General features: G+C 38.3%; 1 protein-coding gene across 1 annotated transcript in view; it reads left to right on the top strand.

The window, feature by feature from the left end:
* Positions 1–19211, top strand: part of STXBP6 (syntaxin binding protein 6 (amisyn)) — an 87812-nt gene that overhangs the window by 25794 nt on the left and 42807 nt on the right. Inside the window, exons 2-4 of the mRNA XM_011971029.1 lie at positions 800–909; positions 14322–14534; positions 15352–15517. Of these exons, the coding sequence (XP_011826419.1) occupies positions 800–909; positions 14322–14534; positions 15352–15517 (489 nt within the window). The remainder of the gene's footprint in view (positions 1–799; positions 910–14321; positions 14535–15351; positions 15518–19211) is intronic.

Raw genomic sequence — 19211 nt, 5'->3', positions numbered from 1 at the left:
ATTCGCATATACGTGACCAAAGGAACAACTCCATGTTTTCTAAAAGGCCTAGAGAACATATATCGGGTGCCTCTCCTCTTTCCCTTTGTGTTTGTCATTTTGGCAAATTACTGGAAGATGGCGGTTCCGGCCGAAAGGGCTTTTTTTTGTATTTTATTTTGCATTTTACTCCTCAATGCTTATCCTCTGAGACCCATTTGGATTTCTTATTCATACTAGAGTGTGTCTAGGAATCTGTTGATTTGCTAATAGACTAAAATTTCTGTTTGAAAAAGTAAGTCTTCATGGGAATTTTGGCATAGTTTAGTTTCTCTGTTTATTTGTTTAATATTGTTAGTTCCTGAAAAATTTTCCTTCTTTATAGAAGTGCTGGTACTGCTTAGTGCTAAGGTATGCAGGAGGCCTGGCAAAGGCTAATTAAGAAATTAGTCTGTTGGCCGTGGAGATCTGGGCCCATGGAGTCAGATGGAGGCACCAGATTGTTAGTAAAGACTCTCAAGCAGATGCATTGCTTTTGTGGCCTCACACATCCCAGAGAGGCAGATTCTTATAAAGTTACTAGCTCTGATGAGTCAGGTGAATGTTTTGATCCATGGTCCCAGGCAATGATATTTGAGTTTAGGTTATGGGAAGACATCAGAGTTCCTGAGTTAGTGATCTTCACATTTGGAAAATGTGCTCCATTCTTCTCACAAGCCATCCAGGCACCATCCAGTAGTGGGCCATGGCTTGAAAGCAGCAACGTCGTGCAGACAGTCCTTGCTCTGGAGAGGACAGATTTTATCATTTGCTTCTGCAGGTAGTAAATATTCAGCTGTTTGCTGCTTTGTGAGTGTTCTTGTGACCTTTGCCCCTGACAGCATCCTCTGGCACATTCCTAATGTACAGCTTGATGAAGCAAGACCTACAGTACGTATTTATGGAAGTTACTCTTTCTTGATGGGAGTTATTCAAGCCATGGCAACTGCCGGTTACACCTGCCAACAGACTTCACACAACACCTTTCATCTTTTAATCTTTTCTCCCCTGTGCCATCTTCCTACTTCCAACAACCTATCACCCAATATTAATAGTGTTTGTTTAATGGATATACTCACTATTGATGCTTACCGTGTGCAAAGAATTCTGCTAAACACCTCGCTCTACTTTGATTGGGAATGGGAGCTGGAGAAGGCATAGAAGTAGAAGCCATGCCTCTCCAGTGTGAAATTCTTTAGTGAGGAAAGGAAATAGCTTTTTCTGCCTTAAGCAGTTTAAAATAGGCTTCCTGCTATATGAAAATAGTGAAAAAAGAACATAATGGGATGTAAAATATTGGTGTGGCTTCTAGAGAAAAAAAAAAAAAAACATGTTTCAAATGTCAATTACATTTTTCTCTGATCTCTTTAAGTATGTGGCCAAAGAATGAGCCTATATAGCACCATGGCAGATAACAAGATGGCCATGAGCATGTAGCATCATAGTTTTTAAAAATTCAGGCATACTCAAATAGCAGTGCTGACCAGTCCAACTCTGAATGTGAACTTGTTGTGTTTCACATTTTTGTGATGTGTTTTTAAACCATTCCACTTAGATCTGAAAGGGGACATGGAGAGCTCAGCTAGGGTCAATGGAGGACCACACAGGTGGTGGTGATGGGGTAGGGAGTCTATTTAGGAAGACTAAATGAACCAGGACAATTTGAACATGAAGAAAACTGGAGACCATTTAAATGACAGATTTCAAGAGTATGAAAATATAAGCAAATGCAAATGGCTGTAGTCATAACCTGAAAGAAGAGTTTCTTGTCACACTTTTTAAATACTAGGATGGGTTGTAAATTATTTTTATGAGAGTAAAAAAAATAACACTGGAATAATGTATCTTAGAAGGTAACATGCCCAAAGGTAACATGTAGAGTGGAGAATAAACATCTTGAGATATCTTCCCACTCTATAACTCTGTATTACCTTGATTACATAGGCAGAAGTACAAACTGTACATGTAAAATCAGTTAAGTGAACTTTAATTATGTCAAATTGGTGTAATAGGCTGAACAGAACTTTAGCTTGTACATTAAGAGAATGCAAAACATTGCTTTTGAAGGCGCCAATAGAAGTTATAATTCGTAGCGTTTTGTTGATCTAAGGACTTCACATATTTGGCCCCTCGTTAAGTACAGCTTTAAACCTAGTATAGGTTACCTTCCAATGCAGAGTTGATGATTTCTGCCTCAAATTTCAGTCAAAGTAAACTGAGGTTTTAGTTCCAAAATAAGTTTATGCAAAGGGCTTGAAAATTCAAAATTAGCAGGTCTGCTTACTGGCATGCATGATCCTTTGATAAATTTATTCTCTGCCTAACACAAACCATACTATACATAATGGGTGTTCCTGTTACTCATTTTTTTAATATAATGCCCTTACCTTCACAGTGGAAAACAGTGACATCCAGTAAAACTAAGGAACCATACTTCATAGTGTACACACCAAAAAGTTGGATAAGCACTGAGCTATATCCTTGAACCCCATGGAACAAAGTTTAGGGACCACTTTTAGTATTTATTGAGAGCAACAGCTTCTCTCTGTCATAGAGTAATGGCTCAATCTGGTGACTGTTCTCTTTAGATTGGCTTTATCAGAATAATCTCTACTTTAGGCTGTAAGTCTGAGGGAGGGGACGATACCATGGGACAGGTAGATGGAAGTGTGCAGACATCATAACAGCCGAGTTTTGAGAAGAGCAAGTGTTTTGGTAGTTGTGGCTCATCTCCGTAAAACAGTTTGTCCTCCAATTATGTTGCGATTTAGGCACAAAGTATCAGTGGAGAATTGAATAGAGAAAGCTGAGCATATCACCACTTATCCAGCACCAGAGAGTCGGGTATTTTATTTCTTTTGTTCTGAATCTTCATCAAGGCTGTGCTCTGGAAAGACCCCCCAGGGATTTTTCTTAGGAAGAAATCATTTACCACAAGTGGCATCATTTATTTTGGGAATGATTCATAGGCTGCCACATAAATACTAATGATGTGCATAACAATCTGTTTCACCTTGGTATCTGCACAGAAGTCACAGAGATGCCGGCTTTCTGTATGAGAGAAGCTGCTCTTTACCACATAGCGGGATTTGGTAGTCAGGTGTGCCTGCTTATTCTTTTTTTGTTTCCCCATATTGCCTTAAATGACCCTGGATTTAAAAAAAAGAGAGAGAGAGAGAGAGAGAGATAGCCAAAAAAGATAGTGGGGCAGGTGAAATATTGCTAATCACAGTCACCAGTACATACAGCAAATAGATGGTTATTTCTGATCAGAATGGAGATATGTCATGTGATGCATATTTGAGTTAAAACTCTCAGTGGGGCACCCTACCATGTACCTGAAGAATGCAAAGACATAGTCTTGCATTTTCAGGTTATTTACAGTCTGATAGCACTGCAGGTAAATAAAAATACAAAGAATTATCTTTATTTTCCTGACATGTACAAAATGTGATGTTCAATAAGCAGTGGCCTCCAATTCATTAGGCACTGAGGTACGAACATGCCTGGGACTTGGTGAGTGACCTTGAAGATTTTGGTCTGGAGAGTCAACTGCAATGAAGAGTGGGTTAGACTATCCCTTTTCTCTCTGTTTTTACTACTACCATCTGGTCTAAGCTACGGCCAACACCTCTCCTGGGCTATTGCCGTAGAAGTTCCAGAAGGGTTTCCCTGCTTTCATACCCATTCCTGCCATGACCTCTTTGACCTGCAGCAGTTGGAGAACATTTTTTATAATGCAGGTCACATCTTTGACTCCCCTGCTTCGTGTTTACAAAGCCTTGTTCACCAGTCTCCATAATCTGCACTTGCTTTCGTCTCTGATTCCATGTATAGATATACCACAGTTTATCCGTTTTCCTGCTGAGGGACATTTGGGTTGTTTCCAGTGTTTGGCTATGACAAATAAATCTGCTCTGAACATTTGTATACAAGCCAATGCTTGGTATCCTTAGTATTTTTAATTTAATTTTTAATAGTAGGTGTGTAATATCTTATTGTGGTTTTAATTTGCATCTCCCTGATGACTAGTAATGTTGAACATCCTTTAATGTGCTTATTTTCCATCCACACCTTCTTTAGTGAAGTACCATTTGTTGAAAAGACTGTCCTTTCTCCATAGCATTGCCTTTTCACTTTTGCTTATTAATTTAGCTTTCTTTTGTTGAATTTTGAGAGTTTCTAAATGTATATTCTTGATACAAGATTTTTGTTGTTGTTTGTTTGTGTGTGTTCAGAGTCTCACTCTGTCTCCCAAGCTGAGTGCAGTGGCATGATCTCAGCTCACTGCAACCTCTGCCTCCCGGGCTCAAGCAATCCTCCTACCTCAGCCTCCTGAGTAGCTGGAACTATAAGCATGCTACCACACCCAGCTGGTTCCTGTATTTTTTGTAGATACAGGGTTTCACCATGTTGCCCAGGCTGGTCTCAAGCTCCTGAGCTCAAGCAATCTGCCCACCTCAGCCTCCCAAAGTACTGGGATTATAGGCATGAGCAACTATGCCCGGCAGATACAAGTTTATCAGATATGATTTGCAAATATGTTCTCACAGTTTGTGGCTTGTCTTTTCATTTTCTTAAAGAGCGTGAGTTTTTCATGAAGTCCTACTTATTAACTTTGTCTTTCATAAATTGTGCTTTTAGTGTTATATATAGGAAATCTTTGCCATAACCCAAGGTCATAGTGATTTTCTTCTTTGTTTTCTTCTAAAAGTGTTGTAATTTTAGGCCTTTACATTTAGATATATCATCCATTTCGATTTATTTTTTGTGTATAGTACAAAGTATGAAATGAAGTTCCTCTGTGTGCATGTGGATATCCAGTTGTTCCGGTACCATTTGTTGAAAAGACTGTCCTTTCTCCATAGCATTGCCTTTTCACTTTTATTGAAAACCAGTTTCCACATACGTACAGGGCTTTCCAGCCTCTCTATTCTGTTCCATTGATCTATGTGTCTGTCATGATGCCAGTATTACATTGTCCTGATTACTTTAGTGTCTTGATCAATTTGTGCTTGTTGTGACACAATACCTGAGACTAGGCAATTATCAACCACAGACATTTTTTCATACAGTCCTGGAGGTGCTGATCAAGATCAAGACACTGGCAGGTTCAGTATCTGCTCAGAGCCCAGTGTGTGTTTCCAAGATAGTGCCTTGATGCTGCATCTTCCAGAGAGATGAATGCTGTGTCCTCATATGGCAGAAGGGCAAAAGAGCCAAGCTAGTTCCCAGGTCCCTTTTAGAAGGCACTAAATTCATTTGTGAGGTTGGAGCTCTCATGGCCCGATCTCTTTCTCAAGGGCCCACCTCTCAATACTTTTGCAATGGGGATTAGGTTTTAACATGAATTTTGCAGAGTACATAACCATCAACCATATTACATTTAGTTTTACAAGTCTTATAATCAGATAGTGTAAGTCTTCCAACGTTTTTTTCCCATAGTTGTTTTCGCTCTTCTAGCCTTTTGAACTTCCATATGAGTTTTATAATTAATGTGTCATATTCTACAAAAAAAAAAAACCCACTGGAATTTTGATTGAGATAGCATTAAATCTATAGATTTATCCATTACAACTGTGACTCTCTTGTTATTTTAGTGGTTTCATTTCGTTATTTTAGAGTTTATAGCCTATATCTTTAGCATACTCTACCTTCAGGTAATATGCTACTTCATGTATAGTATGAGAACTGTCCAATAGTTCACTTTCATTTCTCCCAACATGCTACTGTTGCTATACATTTTACTTTTTCATATTTTATAAACTCAATACTATATCATCTTCATACCATATTTGTTGTACAGGACTAGAGCATTGCTTGTCTAGGGCTAATTATTCTTCACTAATGAAGTGGGACTTTTCTGTGTATTCTACTCAGTGCCCCAGGAATCTTGAGGTTTTAACAGTCTGGATGACGGAAACAGGCACTATAGCCAGCCCTGTGTGAGCGTGGAGTACTGTATCCTCTATTCATTTTGAGTGATTATTTTTTAAACCTCAGGTAGTTTCCTCACAAACATGTGATGGGAATCACTCATTTGAATTGTCATGGGCAAATCTCTGCAGATTTCTAGAGTTTTGTCTGTGTCTGTCTTCTCTAGTACTCTGTCTTAAGAATTTTAGCCACCTTGATATCCCTGGGTTCTCAGCACTCGCTTCAACTCAGGGAATCTGCCAGTCTCTTCGTGGGTTATTCCTCCCTGCACCACAGCCTAGAAACTCTCTCAAAGTAGTAAACTAGAACAATTGTAGGGCTCACCTTACTCATTTCCCATCTCTCAGGGGTCACTATGCTTCATTGCTTGATATACAATGCCTTAAAAACCATTGCTTCGTATATTTTGTCCATTTTTGGTTACTTCAGGTAGGAGGGTAGACATAGCACTTATCTGGATTGGATGTAGCCACAGGATTAGAATTGTTGGGTCATAAAATATGTACATGTTTAGCTTTAGTAGATACTGCCTAGAGTTTAAAAAATTAAAAATTTTTTAAATTAAAATAAATTCAGCTAATTTTAATTTTAGATAATTTTTATAATGTAGTTGATCTTGGTTTTAACCCGAGTGTGTTGCTGGATTTTACTCCCCAGTCGAACACAGTAGAGAGAGAAGGTGGCAGGTTCTTAGTGATACCATGCACTTTTTTTAGAAGTTCGGTGCTGTATCCCTTCATTTACAATGTATGATTAAAAATACTGAGGAAGGGATGGTGGTGGTGGTGAGGAGGGAGGAGAGCCAAGAGAGCAGATAAATCTGCCTTTGCTTGACTGATAGTGGTAATTATATTTCACAGCTTATGCTTGCCAAGTAATAGCAGCTTTGATTTTTCCAAAAACCTAGTGATATTATATGTTTAGTATCTAGTCCATTTAAAAATTCTCTGTGTGTTACTCTTTCTCCTTCAAATTTGAGTCCCTTTCTTTCCCTTTGGAATGGCCTTCTCACATTAGAGGAGATCCACGTGCTCATGACATCCTTCCATGGTTCTTTTAGACCTAACGTATGTGTTGAAAGAGGATGTTCAGCAGCAGGTGCGTGGTGTCCGGGAGCATAGTCACAGGCCCTTCCCTCACCTGCTTCCTTAGCTACAGAAACGCTTCCATCTCTTCTCATTGTAAAGGGTTTCTTAGTTCTAAGACTGCTTTTTAGCCGCTCTTCTAGGTAAAATATGCATTGAATTTCTACCATGTATGACATTTTCCTGAAGAGAATTGCTGTTTGCCCTATACTTTTCAGTATATAATGGATAATGTTAAAGGAAAGCATAATATTAAAGAAATCTCTTTTTCGAGTTTTTATTTTCAGCCTTTGAGCTTCTTGTGGAGAAACTTAATACATTCTTGAGTCAAGTGGCTGCTTCTTTGAAGCCTTTGTTTTTTGATACTCTGTAAATCTCGCCTAAGAATAGATCAAAAATGATGTTTACATCTGTTACTAGAATTGAGGAAGTAAGAACAGAATAAGACTTTATGACTGTAGTTAACCCCTTCCATTATCCTCCTTGTTTAATACCATAGGTGGAATTGGATTTAATCCCTTTCAGAAACCATCAGTTGTCACAACTCTGGGCATTTACTGTCTTGCTCTGACCTGTTTGTTTGTTTGTTTCACAGTTATATTACATGAAACAGACATGTTATATAAACTTTCCATATAAAATATAACTATTAGTTTGCAGTAACTAATATTAACTAGGTTTTATAATTCATCATATGTGTTCTCCTTATCCAAAATGCATGCAAATTTATTTTCTCTGCAGGTCTGTGGAAAAATGTCTAAGGAAGTTAAAAAATCAAACACATTGGGAAATCTCGGGTTGTTGAGTCTCCCTGAAATCAGATTTTCAGGAAGCCCGAAACAAACAGAATCACTTAAGAGAGATGCTGCTAGAATAAGGATTGGAGGAAAAGAGATTGTTGTAAGAGGTTTTAACCCCTAAATTCCTCTCTTCTAGTCTTTGATATTTCTATAACTTCTTGGTTATTAACATTTTCTTTAGTCTTACTTGTAGTTCTTGGGATACTCCTCTTTTCTAGTAAGAAAATGTTCAAATTCCTTAAAACTGTGGCTGAATTTTGAAACTAAACAATTGAAGCTGAAGTAAGTTCATGGTTTCTTGTGGGCACAGGAACTCTTCTTCCTTTTGTAGAGGAGCCATCAAAGGCATCAAAAGCAGCCACCTGACTCAAGAATATATTAAATTCTCCACAAGAAGCTCAAAGGCCAAAAATTAAAACTTAAAAAAAAACTTTCATTCCCTCACTGATTTTTATACATGCATACCTCAGTTAGTACTCTGTATCCATTATAATACAACCATATCATGGTCCTAGTCTGGGGAGGGCAGTGGGGAATTCAAGCCTTCCAGGGGTTAAGGTTCCTAATTTTAAGGTTAAAATGTAATAGTCCAGGACTACCTGTCATTTACTTGAAAAAGAAAGTATCCTTTCAAAATAAAAATCTACATATTTTTACACTTAATAAAATTATCAACAGCATAAAGAAAGTTTAAAATTAAAAGGGACTAGATTTTAAAAGTACTAACTAGATCTCATGTGGCATTAAAATTGCACATTCCAAAAGTAATGCCACTTTCTTGTTGGCATGTGGAAGCATTAAAACCAGCTAGTACCACCTGCAAAGTTGGTGTAGGGCAAGCACTTGCTCTGTTATTTGTATAGTTGCTAACTACTCTGGACGTAGTGTTGTACCTTCATATTAAAGCAGCCTTCCTATAGAATATTTTAGCAAGATTTTTTTTTATTTTTCTCCTTCTACTGAAAGACTTACCCAAACTGCTTTACAAAGGAAGACATTTTCATAAAGTGGTTCCTTTTTCTCATCCCTTTTGGAAAAATTTCCTAGACTTTCCATTGTCGCTTCTTCCACTTGTGGAGATGAGAATGTGGTATATAGTTGGATACCTAGGAACTAGTGATACTAAGGAACTAGTGATTCAAAATCAGGAAACTTCTGTCTGGAAAACTTTTTTCTTTGTGAATATCTCTTCAGTAGACTGAGGAAATCTGCTTCCCAAAGCCCTATGTACTGATTTTATTGTTTCCTTCCACCTTTGGAGTTAATGGAGCAGGAACTGTTTAAGGGCATCCTACATTTTTCCCCAGTGGCTTGGTGCACATGACTGAAGTACCACCGTTTTTGTTGTTGCTGTTCTTTTGAAAAACAAAAAAGAAACAGACCTTCCTTAAAACATACAGATTTAGGTCGGGCATGGTGCCTCAACCTGTAATCCTAACATTCTGGGAGGACAAGGTGGGAGGATCACTGGAGCCCAGGAGTTTGAGACCAGCCTGGATAACATAGACCCCTATCTCTACAAAAACTTTAAAAATTAGCGGGATGTAGTGGCACATATCTGTTGTAGTCCCAGCTAGTTGGGAGGCTGATGAGGGAAGATCGCTTGAGCCCAGGAGACAGAGGCTGCACTAAGTCATCACTGCAACTGCTGCACTCCAGCATAGGCAACAGAGCAAGACCTGTCTTGAAAACAAAACAGAACAAAAAACGTGCAGATTTAAGAATCCCATGTCAGACCCCTTTGGGTCCAATTGGGAATCTGGCAAGAGAGCCAGATTTTAAGATGGGAAGGAAGGAACAGAAGGAGAAGGGGAGGGCCCCAGAGACAAACTTTTGACCATTTCAAAAGTTGGTCTGGTTTGCAACTCTGGGTTACATAGCCTGCAGGGTCTAAACATTTGTTATGCCCCCAAATTATAACACACTGAGAAATAGTATGAGAAGCGAAAGATCAATCCTGTGTGGAGAGCACCATGCTCCATTTCCCACTAACTACAACAGAGAGGATGTTTCCCTGTTCTGAAAGCATTTAAGGTAACAAATTAGATATTTTTGCTTTTATGCTTTATAAACATTCAGCCATCTTGCCTGATAGAATTGCTGACGCAGCAGCCTCAGACCTGATATTTGTTTCTCATGGATATTGTGAAATCCACCTAGAATTATCATACATTAGAGCTTTGGAAGAGCAGTAAGGAAACTAGCTTCAAATACTTATTTCTCACCTTGGCCACATAGCCTGTTCTGTCACCACAGCAGCACCAAGAAGCCACAGTCAGTTACTTCCTGAACCCTCATTTCAGAAGCTCGCTTTTTCCTTTTCCCTTAGTCACCTCTGGCACAGTCACACAGCAGCCCTAATAAGATACTGTGTGAATACTGCCTTTTTTTGCCTCTAGATTATTTATTTTTCATCAGCACTCTTGTTGAAATCAAAATGTCTGGTGGTTAGACTCAAGCAGAGGAGAGAGCTGAAGCATACCACAAAACACGGACCTTCACTTAACTGTAAGGTCAAAATAGGGCTGGGCATGATGAAAGTTTAAGGCATCTTAGGTATGTAGGTGTGGTAAATTCTGCTTTTTCACCACCCTGAACATCAAACTATAGCTATTGGGGGTGGAATTTGTTTTTCTTTTGCTCCTTTTCTTTCTTTCTTTTTCTTTCTTTCTTTCTTTTTGAGAAATGGCTACATAAAGTTATGAAGTAATTCAAGTTCAATGTGTACAGTAAATGTATAAAAATGTGTAAAAAGATGTTATTCAGCTATCTCAAATATGAGCTAGTTGAGGATGTAGAGGTGGTATATACTGATTGTTTCCTTTAAAATAATATTTTAAGGGTATTTATTTTTAGCTACCCTAAGCATCAAAACTATAGCTTTTGGGGGTGCAATCTGTTTTTCTTTCACCCCTTTTCTTTTTTTCTTTCTTTTTTACTTTTTGAGAAATGGCCACATAAAGTTATAAAATAATTCAGGTTCAATATGTATAGTAAATATATAAAGATGTGTAAAAAGATGTTATTCAGCTATCTCAAATATGAGATAGTTGAGGATGTAGAAGTGGTATACACTGATTGTTTCCTTTAAAATAATATTTTAAGGCTATTTATTTTAAATAGATAATTTGTTTCTTAGGCCAAACTGGTTTTCCTTTTTGGAATAGTTGAGGGATTATGCTGTGAATAATGAGAGTGTGGGTGTAAGAGTGTGGCTTTTTGGAAAAAGTGGTCTTTCAGCCACTGGACCTTGAAACAGGGGGTCTGCTCTCAGAAGAGCTGAATCTTGAGCTCTTCTCCCATTTCACATAACACGCAAGTGACTTGTCTTTCTGTCTTTCCTTTGGTCTTTGTTCCCTCTTCTACCAGTTCTACTTTTCTGACTTGTTGCAAGACCAAGTTTGATATGACATGGTCTTTGTTATTGACTGGCTTATGGGTTTTTAATTAAATAGAATTTTCATATTGGGCACAGGCAAGGTCACTGGTCTCCACCATTTGAGTATAGCAAGTTTTTGAATTTTGCTTTTATAAAATGTCTCATGGAAGGGCCATTTTTAAAAAGAGCTCTTTAGACCATTCGTTCATGAGACAGAGATGTTACTCCACTTGAGTAGTGATGGCAGTGATATTCTGGATATTCGGGACATAATAGTTTGTGTCACTGCTTCTTAACCAAAGCTGAAATGTAGTAGCAAGTCTACATGAAAGCCAAAGAGGAGGCATGAGTTATGAAAACCATGTTGTTTTTTCAGAGCTAATAGCAAAGCGGCCTGAATTTGGTTGCCCCCATGCTTCTGCCTGCCTCCGATACCAGTGCAGGAAGTTGGAGAATCGGCTACTTCTGAGTGGTCTGCAGTATTACCTGGAAGTCATGCCCACACTGTTCCTTTAAATGCTTCTGTGTTGGTCTCTTCCTTGTGAATGTTGAAGGCATAACAGAAATTCCCTGGTTATCTGACCTTTAAAGTTATCCAAAATAATGACTTTGGGAGCCTCTAGCATGCAGCTCTATGATATTACTGATCCAGATAATTTGGTTGCATTTTCCAGGGTGTGCTGTCAATTAGCTTTCCTTTGGAAGGAGAAGGTAAATCACTGTTTTTCACTAGACATCTGGATTTTGTGTGACTGGCATGTTTTTTTTTATCAGCTATTGACCCCCGAAACAACAAAACATGAAATAGTTAAAACATGTTTTCTTCAAGTACGTACTCAAAAAGTCTGGCAATGGGGTGTGTGTGTGCAAGTGTTTTGATTTCAGAAGGGGAACGTCTTAATTTAACTCTATACAATGTGTATATAATAATATAATTTTAAGACACCTGCTTCAAAATAGAAACTAGGATGCTGGAGATAATAACCATAAACAAAAATTAAACCAGACCGGGCTCAGTGCCCAGGAAAACTAGCCAGACTCCAAGAACTGGGCGAGGAATAAACTAATAGGGGAGAAAAGGCAGGAATGGATAGACTTACAACTGCCTCCATTAAAAAAGACTGCTCTGCAGTGTGATCACTGTGGAGGAATTCCATGGGGTCATTTGTCATAATACTTGGGGTTCCTGCATGCCTCATTTCAATGACAAACTTTCAATGGAACTTACCTTCCTTAGATGGGAATCTTAAAACATGCCCGCAATATACAGTGATCTCGAGTTGTGTTTAAGCTTTTAAAATGCTGTAAATTACTTGGAAACAAATGGGCCAGAAGTAAAAATAGGAGCTCATAACAACTTTAAAGTTAGAAAGAAAGCCTTCATGTTTCCCAGGCTTAAATGTTGTATGATTTACATAAACACAGGAGGAAATTCTCTTTGTGTGTTTAGGGGTGTGTGTCTAATACAGGAACCCATGTTTTCCTGTTATTGAAAAGCCTTCTTTAATCTTTTAAGCACATTTTAAGACCTGTCTATATTCCAGGTGTATTGTTTTCTTTAACATTAAAACGTAAGAGCAGGTCACAGTCATCAGAGAAACCTATTAGGTCTCCCATTTGTGTCATAGGAGACACAAAAAATAAATGAATCAAATTAAATGGATAGACAGAGTCCTGGGCAGACTGGTAATACTGCCTGAATTCAGTTAGAGGGAATGGTTGTTCCTCTTTGTGAACAGAAGACTATAAAAATTCATCTGATTGTGGGTGTTAAGAGGATGATGACTTTTTAATCATAAAAGTAAATGTAATTGGTATGAAATATTCAGAAGTTTTTAGCAAATCTAACTGAAATAATGGGTGATAAACCGAAACATTGTTTGAAGTTAAAAACAAATCTTCACTAAATTATGGTTGGAAGCAGAGAGAGTAGATAGTACTCAGGCCATAAAGGTGGTCTTCAGTACTGGGAAAGTAGGGTTCTCACTAGATCTAAAGGCAGTGGCCACCTTTCCTTTGTCTCTGCTCTCCTGCTTTAATGACCACAGACAATGAGCTGCAATAAGCTATGGAATGCATGAACTGTAGAGTCTTCCTGCTCACCAACGGTGATTGGAGTAGGTGCTTTCTGTCCTTCATCCCTTAAGAATTCTTTTTGCCATCTGTTGAGCATCTGCATAGTTATTGGAAAGTGTGGAATCTGTCGGGTGATTTGAAACAAGGAACGAATACGCTGCAGATGCATAGTCGTCAGCAAGTCAGTAATTAGGATCATCTTCATTATAGCCAATAATGATTTCTACTTTCCGTAGTTCCTTTCTATTTAATTTGCTAATTCCTACAGCCAGGGTCCAGGAGAAGCTTTTAGGAAATCCCTTTAAAGACCATTAATTACTTCCTACCCTTGAGTCTCCAAGTCACAAAGTAGGCAGGTGTAGAAATATTCAGAGTGCCTCTCCTGGTGCCTGATGCTTGACATCAGTCTGAGAAGTGATGCTGTCTGTCTTTAGCACAGAAAGGCTTAGGGGGAGAACTCGCTGAGGCTGAGAGGAGAAACTGTCCTTTTCCTACAGGTGTGGAGGTGTGCCCAGAACACCAGATTCAATCATAATTAGATGTAAACTAGATACAAACTGAACAATATTAGAGAACCAAATAGTTTGGGGATTTTTTGAGTGAGGTATTACTCCTCATCACTGAAGCCTAAGATGTTTACACAGGACTATAAAACTAGAAATATACTTTGCAGTTCTCTAGGGGAGCCAATTACCTTCATTTCCTTTAAAATTCAACCTTTCCCAGTGAACCCTACCTGATGCCTGTCAGTACTATATGCTTCTTTTCCTGCAAGCTGTAATTGTGCACTTGTAGCCTCCATTGAAGGTGCTTGGTGTTATTCACTTAAGTCATTTTCAGTTTGAATGGATAAAGACATAAATGAAGCAGCCCTTACAGTTACAATTATATTGTAAACTGCTTCAGAGTGAAGATTATAACATCTATTTCCTTTACGTTCACCCCTGACCAAAGGCACACATACTTATTCATATTCCCTCCTTTCCCCCTCCGCCTTCTCTCTGTTATTGTGCATATACACAGTAGGTGTCATGTAGAAACAGCACTGAATGTGGAAACAAACCACCAACTTGCGGGTGCACTAATCTGAGTAATCTTTTGTTGGCAGTGACAAACAAGAAACCCACACAGGCGTCCATTACAAAGGTCAAACAGTTTGAAGGCTCCACATCGTTTGTTCGGAGATCACAGTGGATGCTCGAGCAGCTTCGCCAGGTTAATGGTATCGATCCTAATGGGGTGAGTGAATTGTCCGATGCTGAGCAAAGGCATTCTTTTCACAAGATGACTCTCTGATTGACCTTGGTAGTGGTGGTGGTGGTTTGAATCACTCTTAAGAAGGCTATTTCTCTATTTCAATTATGGGATTAAAACTTTCGGATACATAGTCCTTTCTTAAGTGAAATTATAAATCTTTTCATCATGTTTAATAGAGGAACCTAAGAGAATGCATATTGAAGATATGTGATCTCCGGTAACATCGATCAGCAAGTACAAAGTTCAGTATGAAGTAAATGAATGGTATCTTTCAGTATGTATTGTGATTCCCTTGCTTTTAATCGGAGAAACATTTTCTGACATAGTTATCTATTCAAAGTACATTCCCGTTGCTCACACACACACCTCACAAAATGCTAATAATGAAGAATAATAAAATAGAAATTGTTACTATAGACTAAAATAGCAAGAGGGGATCTTCCTACCAAAGTTTAGGGGCCAGATTAATATAGGTCATTGCTGAGAACCTAAAGGAATCCCTTTTCCAGGAAATTGGGAAGATAATACATGATCTGAATTCTGACATTTGTCAGTGTTTAGTTAGGCTATCTCAACTTGTGTGATACTAGTTTCCTAGGAACGTGTATCAATACTGTAAGATTTGGGGTTTGCTTCATAAACAGAGAAACGCAGACTCTCCATACACTTGGATAAAGATGAGCCTTATGATTGCGATCAAAGTCTTTGTTTTAGCCTTTATAAATCTTTTGACAGGAGTAATCTAGAAACAGCAGTTTTTCTAGATTGAGATGAATAGTTATTTCATTGTGTTTTCCAGGATTCGGCAGAGTTTGATTTGTTGTTTGAAAATGCTTTTGACCAATGGGTAGCCAGCACAGCATCAGAAAAATGCACCTTCTTCCAGATCCTCCACCATACCTGCCAGAGGTACCTCACGGACAGGAAGCCGGAGTTTATTAACTGCCAATCCAAAATTATGGGAGGTGAGTGGACATTTGTATGACCTTAGTCACCCTGTTTCTTTAGGTTCACTTTTCCTTAAGAAGTTAGGAGTTCAGCAGCGTAATTAAAGACAAAAACAAGAGAAGAATCAATATGCTCAGAGCTAGACAGCACGAGAACCATTCCAGGGAGTTTATTGTATGATAAATTTAGACACAAAGGTATGTTTTACTCTTGTCCAAAAGCTGGTCTGTTTTAGAATTAGCCTTCTAGTTCTTACCTTCACTTAGCTAAGATTATTTGTATAATGAGAACAAAACTGTTCCTTTATTAGAAAAATCTTTTAGTTTGGTTTCTTTACTACCTTTTCTATAATTTCAGTGCAGAACACTATTTTCTGGGTTGCCTTTTCCTATTTTTTCTCAAGATGTTTTACAAATATTAATATAAAAATTCCAACAGATGCTTCCCCTTTCTTTCAAATAGCAACTTGTGTTTATTCCCTGAATGGCATACAGAGCTGAGTTAAGATGAGTATAGTAAGCCACTGTAAAGGGGTGAGTACCAGCATCGACAACATAATGAGAAATGTTTAGAGGGTGCTTAGCACATTTTTTAGGTGGCATTTCTTTTTAGAGAATTGAAACTGGGCAAAAAATGTAAAAGTCTCGACAACTCTGTGAGTTGGGGAAGAGTGTTTATATCATTGGTCTTTTCACTGACCTGTTCCCTTGGTTTTGAAAGACTGTTTTAAAAAATGCACCAGCTTTGCCTTAATCAAATGTTAAATAAAGATCACATTAAATACATCACATCTTCTCCTTGGGCTGTATATATGTTTCATATGAACATACAGCAGAATCCATTACTCTGTCCTAGCAACTGACACACATACTGTCATTTTGCCATTAGTTACTAGAAGTTATATAGAAAAGTTATTATCCAATTCTTTGGTATTATCCACTGAGGTGTTGGCATTCCTTTTAAGTAGGAAGTTGCTTACATCATAAGAACCTTGAAAGGCCTTTCTTAGGTATTTATGCAGCTTATTTTATTATAATTTCTCTGTTTAATCCCAGGAAAATACAAGAGGTGATGAATGGTGTATATTTTTTCAAGGGGCCACATCCTATGGTACAAAAGTGAAAAATATTAGACATAGATGTTTAAAGGAAAGGGAATTTCAAACACTGACCTATTTGGAAAATATAGTGAGATATAGCTCTGTATCATGTCTGTGCCACCAGTGCTCTTAAAATGACTCCTGCTTTGAAAGTCTAGCCGTAACAGACTTGGCAGAAGGTTGAAGCACACCAGGCTTAGGACCACAGATGGCCACATTTTCAGTGAATGAAAAGTTGGCCAGGAAATCCCAGGTTTCCCTCATTCTTCGTTAGGTGGAGTTTGCTCTGCTAGCCTAGAATCACATTTGTTTCTTAATCTTCAGTTCCTGCTATGAAGCATTTTTCTCATCCATGTCCATATGGGCAGTAGCTTGCATGGCTAGCATGTGAGCACAGACTGTCTTCTCAAAATAATGTGACGTTATGGATTTGAGATTTCTGTTGCTCTTGGAGAAACACTCCCCTCAAGCATTCCACTTCCTCATGTTCTATCCTGGGCAGTGTGGCTAGAAACAGACCCAGTGCCATAGAAACTACTGCACTTCCTCAGAATGGAAATGTGGATGGAAGCAAAAGGGCCACACACTCACTGTCCTTGCAAGGGAAACGAGGTACCTCCCTCATGCTAAGGTTAGGGATAGCTTTGCTGACTCTTCCTCTTCCTCCTTTAACAGACTGTCCTAGGCAGTTCCCCTGCTCTGTTACCCCTAAAGGTCTCATTTCTTCTCTAGGAACAGGCTTTTTCTTTCATTCATTCAATTACTGTTCATTATCCAGTCATACAGTAAATGAGGACTAAGAACCTACTACATGCTAGTCACTGAGATAAGGCCTGAATATAGAGAATAGTTCTATATTTGGTCCCTTAATAGACCCTAATTGCCACTACTCAAATCCCAGACCGATAGATCTCTAATTTATTCTTCCTTTGCCTTCCTGAATATCCTCAGACCTTCCCACACAGCCCCACCACACTGCTTTTGTCCGTCATTGACCCAGCCCTTCAGCTTTCTTTCATTGCCTTGTGAACCCCAAATTATGCAGAGTTGAGGTGGGAACTCATATGTCCAATGTTAAATTGTTGGTACGTGTATTTAGGCAAGCCAAATAAGGGTTTCCTGTAGTAAGAAAAAATTACAATAAGTTAATGAAAGCAAGTGCCAGAAATGCCTTTGCCTTGTGTGACTGTAGGTGTCTCTCAGCTGCTCTAGACTTCAGTTTTCCCAGGTGTCACATGTAGAGGTTAGACCAGATGCTATATAAAATCTCAGTTCCATCATTTTGAAAGTCTGTAATTCTTAAATTATAGTTTTATTGTGTAGGTTAATTGCTTCTTATCTAAAGAATCAATTAAAGATTTAGTGCAATTAAATATTGACAAGTCCTGGATTACTAAGGAAGGCACAAAAAGGTTTAAATTAAGCATATAGTAATTTGTTGGCAGCACATATAACCTTAATGAATGCAGCATGTCTTAAACAGTTGTTTATCCTTGATAATGGTTGTGCCAACATACCCTAATAAATTAGTATGCTGATTAGTCTTCTTTTCTGCCAGTTATCACACTTCTGAGACTTCAAAATTCGGTGCTTCTGGGGCTACTACATTCTGACCTCTTTAACTTTCGGGTATCTTCCACATCTTTAGGATATGAAATCTGTTGCCAATTTCTCAGTATCTTTTGGTCTCTCCCTATAGTATGGGCCACAAGTCCTAAATACAATTGTTTCTTATACCATGAAATAGGATAGTTTTATGATTTTAAAGAACTAATATAGGTGTTAGTGTGCTGCCTAACACCAGATTCTGTACACATGTTATCTAATTTAATTTTTATAGCAGACTTTGGAAATATACTTTATCAACTCCATTTTATAGAGAAGGAAACAGAATCAGAGAGATCAAATAGCTTGCCAAGGGTCATATAACTAGTAAGTAGTAGAGATAAGATGCCAGTGCCGGCCCACTCATTGGCTCCTTAAGGCCACTGAGTGGCAGGCTCCAGGAAACACCATTGACATTGTCTTTGTTATGAATGGTGCCCTCTAGAGTTGTACATGAATTGCTGGGAATATTTTAGCCAGTACATTCCTGGGTATTAAAAAGGGAGGTGGGAGAAAACCCACCTATATGGATAGTTTTAACTTTTTTCCTAGTTTTGTCCCAGGAAAATATTTAAGATAATTCTTAAGCTATTTTTTTATCCTAAGAACAATTGAATCATCAAGTGCCTTTAAAATCATCTTGCTTTTTGTTTTTTGTGTTTGTCCACCAGAACTTCAATAGAGGAAACAGATGAAAGCACTGGGAAGACAGTGTAGCCCTAGCCCCCTACAGGGCCTCTCAGGTACTCTATTCAACCTAAAAAATGAAAAGGGTCAGAATCTAGATTAAAGAGAGTGTAAATGCAAAAGTTGAGGACAAGCCCACTCAAGAAGCACAGATTCCTAACAATGGAAGTCAGTGTTACAAAGCATAGAAGTCTGAGATTGCTTATGTAGACAAAGCCTGGGAAATTTTAGCAGAATTTCAGCATCTTTCTGTGTAAGGCTTAATACGTAGTCACAATGACCTGATTAGTTCAGATGGTCCTTCTCTTTTGAGAAAGGTC

The sequence above is a fragment of the Mandrillus leucophaeus genome, unplaced genomic scaffold (assembly GCF_000951045.1).
Source record: "Mandrillus leucophaeus isolate KB7577 unplaced genomic scaffold, Mleu.le_1.0 Scaffold980, whole genome shotgun sequence".
Classification (NCBI taxonomy): domain Eukaryota; kingdom Metazoa; phylum Chordata; class Mammalia; order Primates; family Cercopithecidae; genus Mandrillus; species Mandrillus leucophaeus.
The sequence above is the reverse complement of the archived record's forward strand: the minus strand, read 5'-3'. Positions and strand labels throughout refer to the sequence as shown.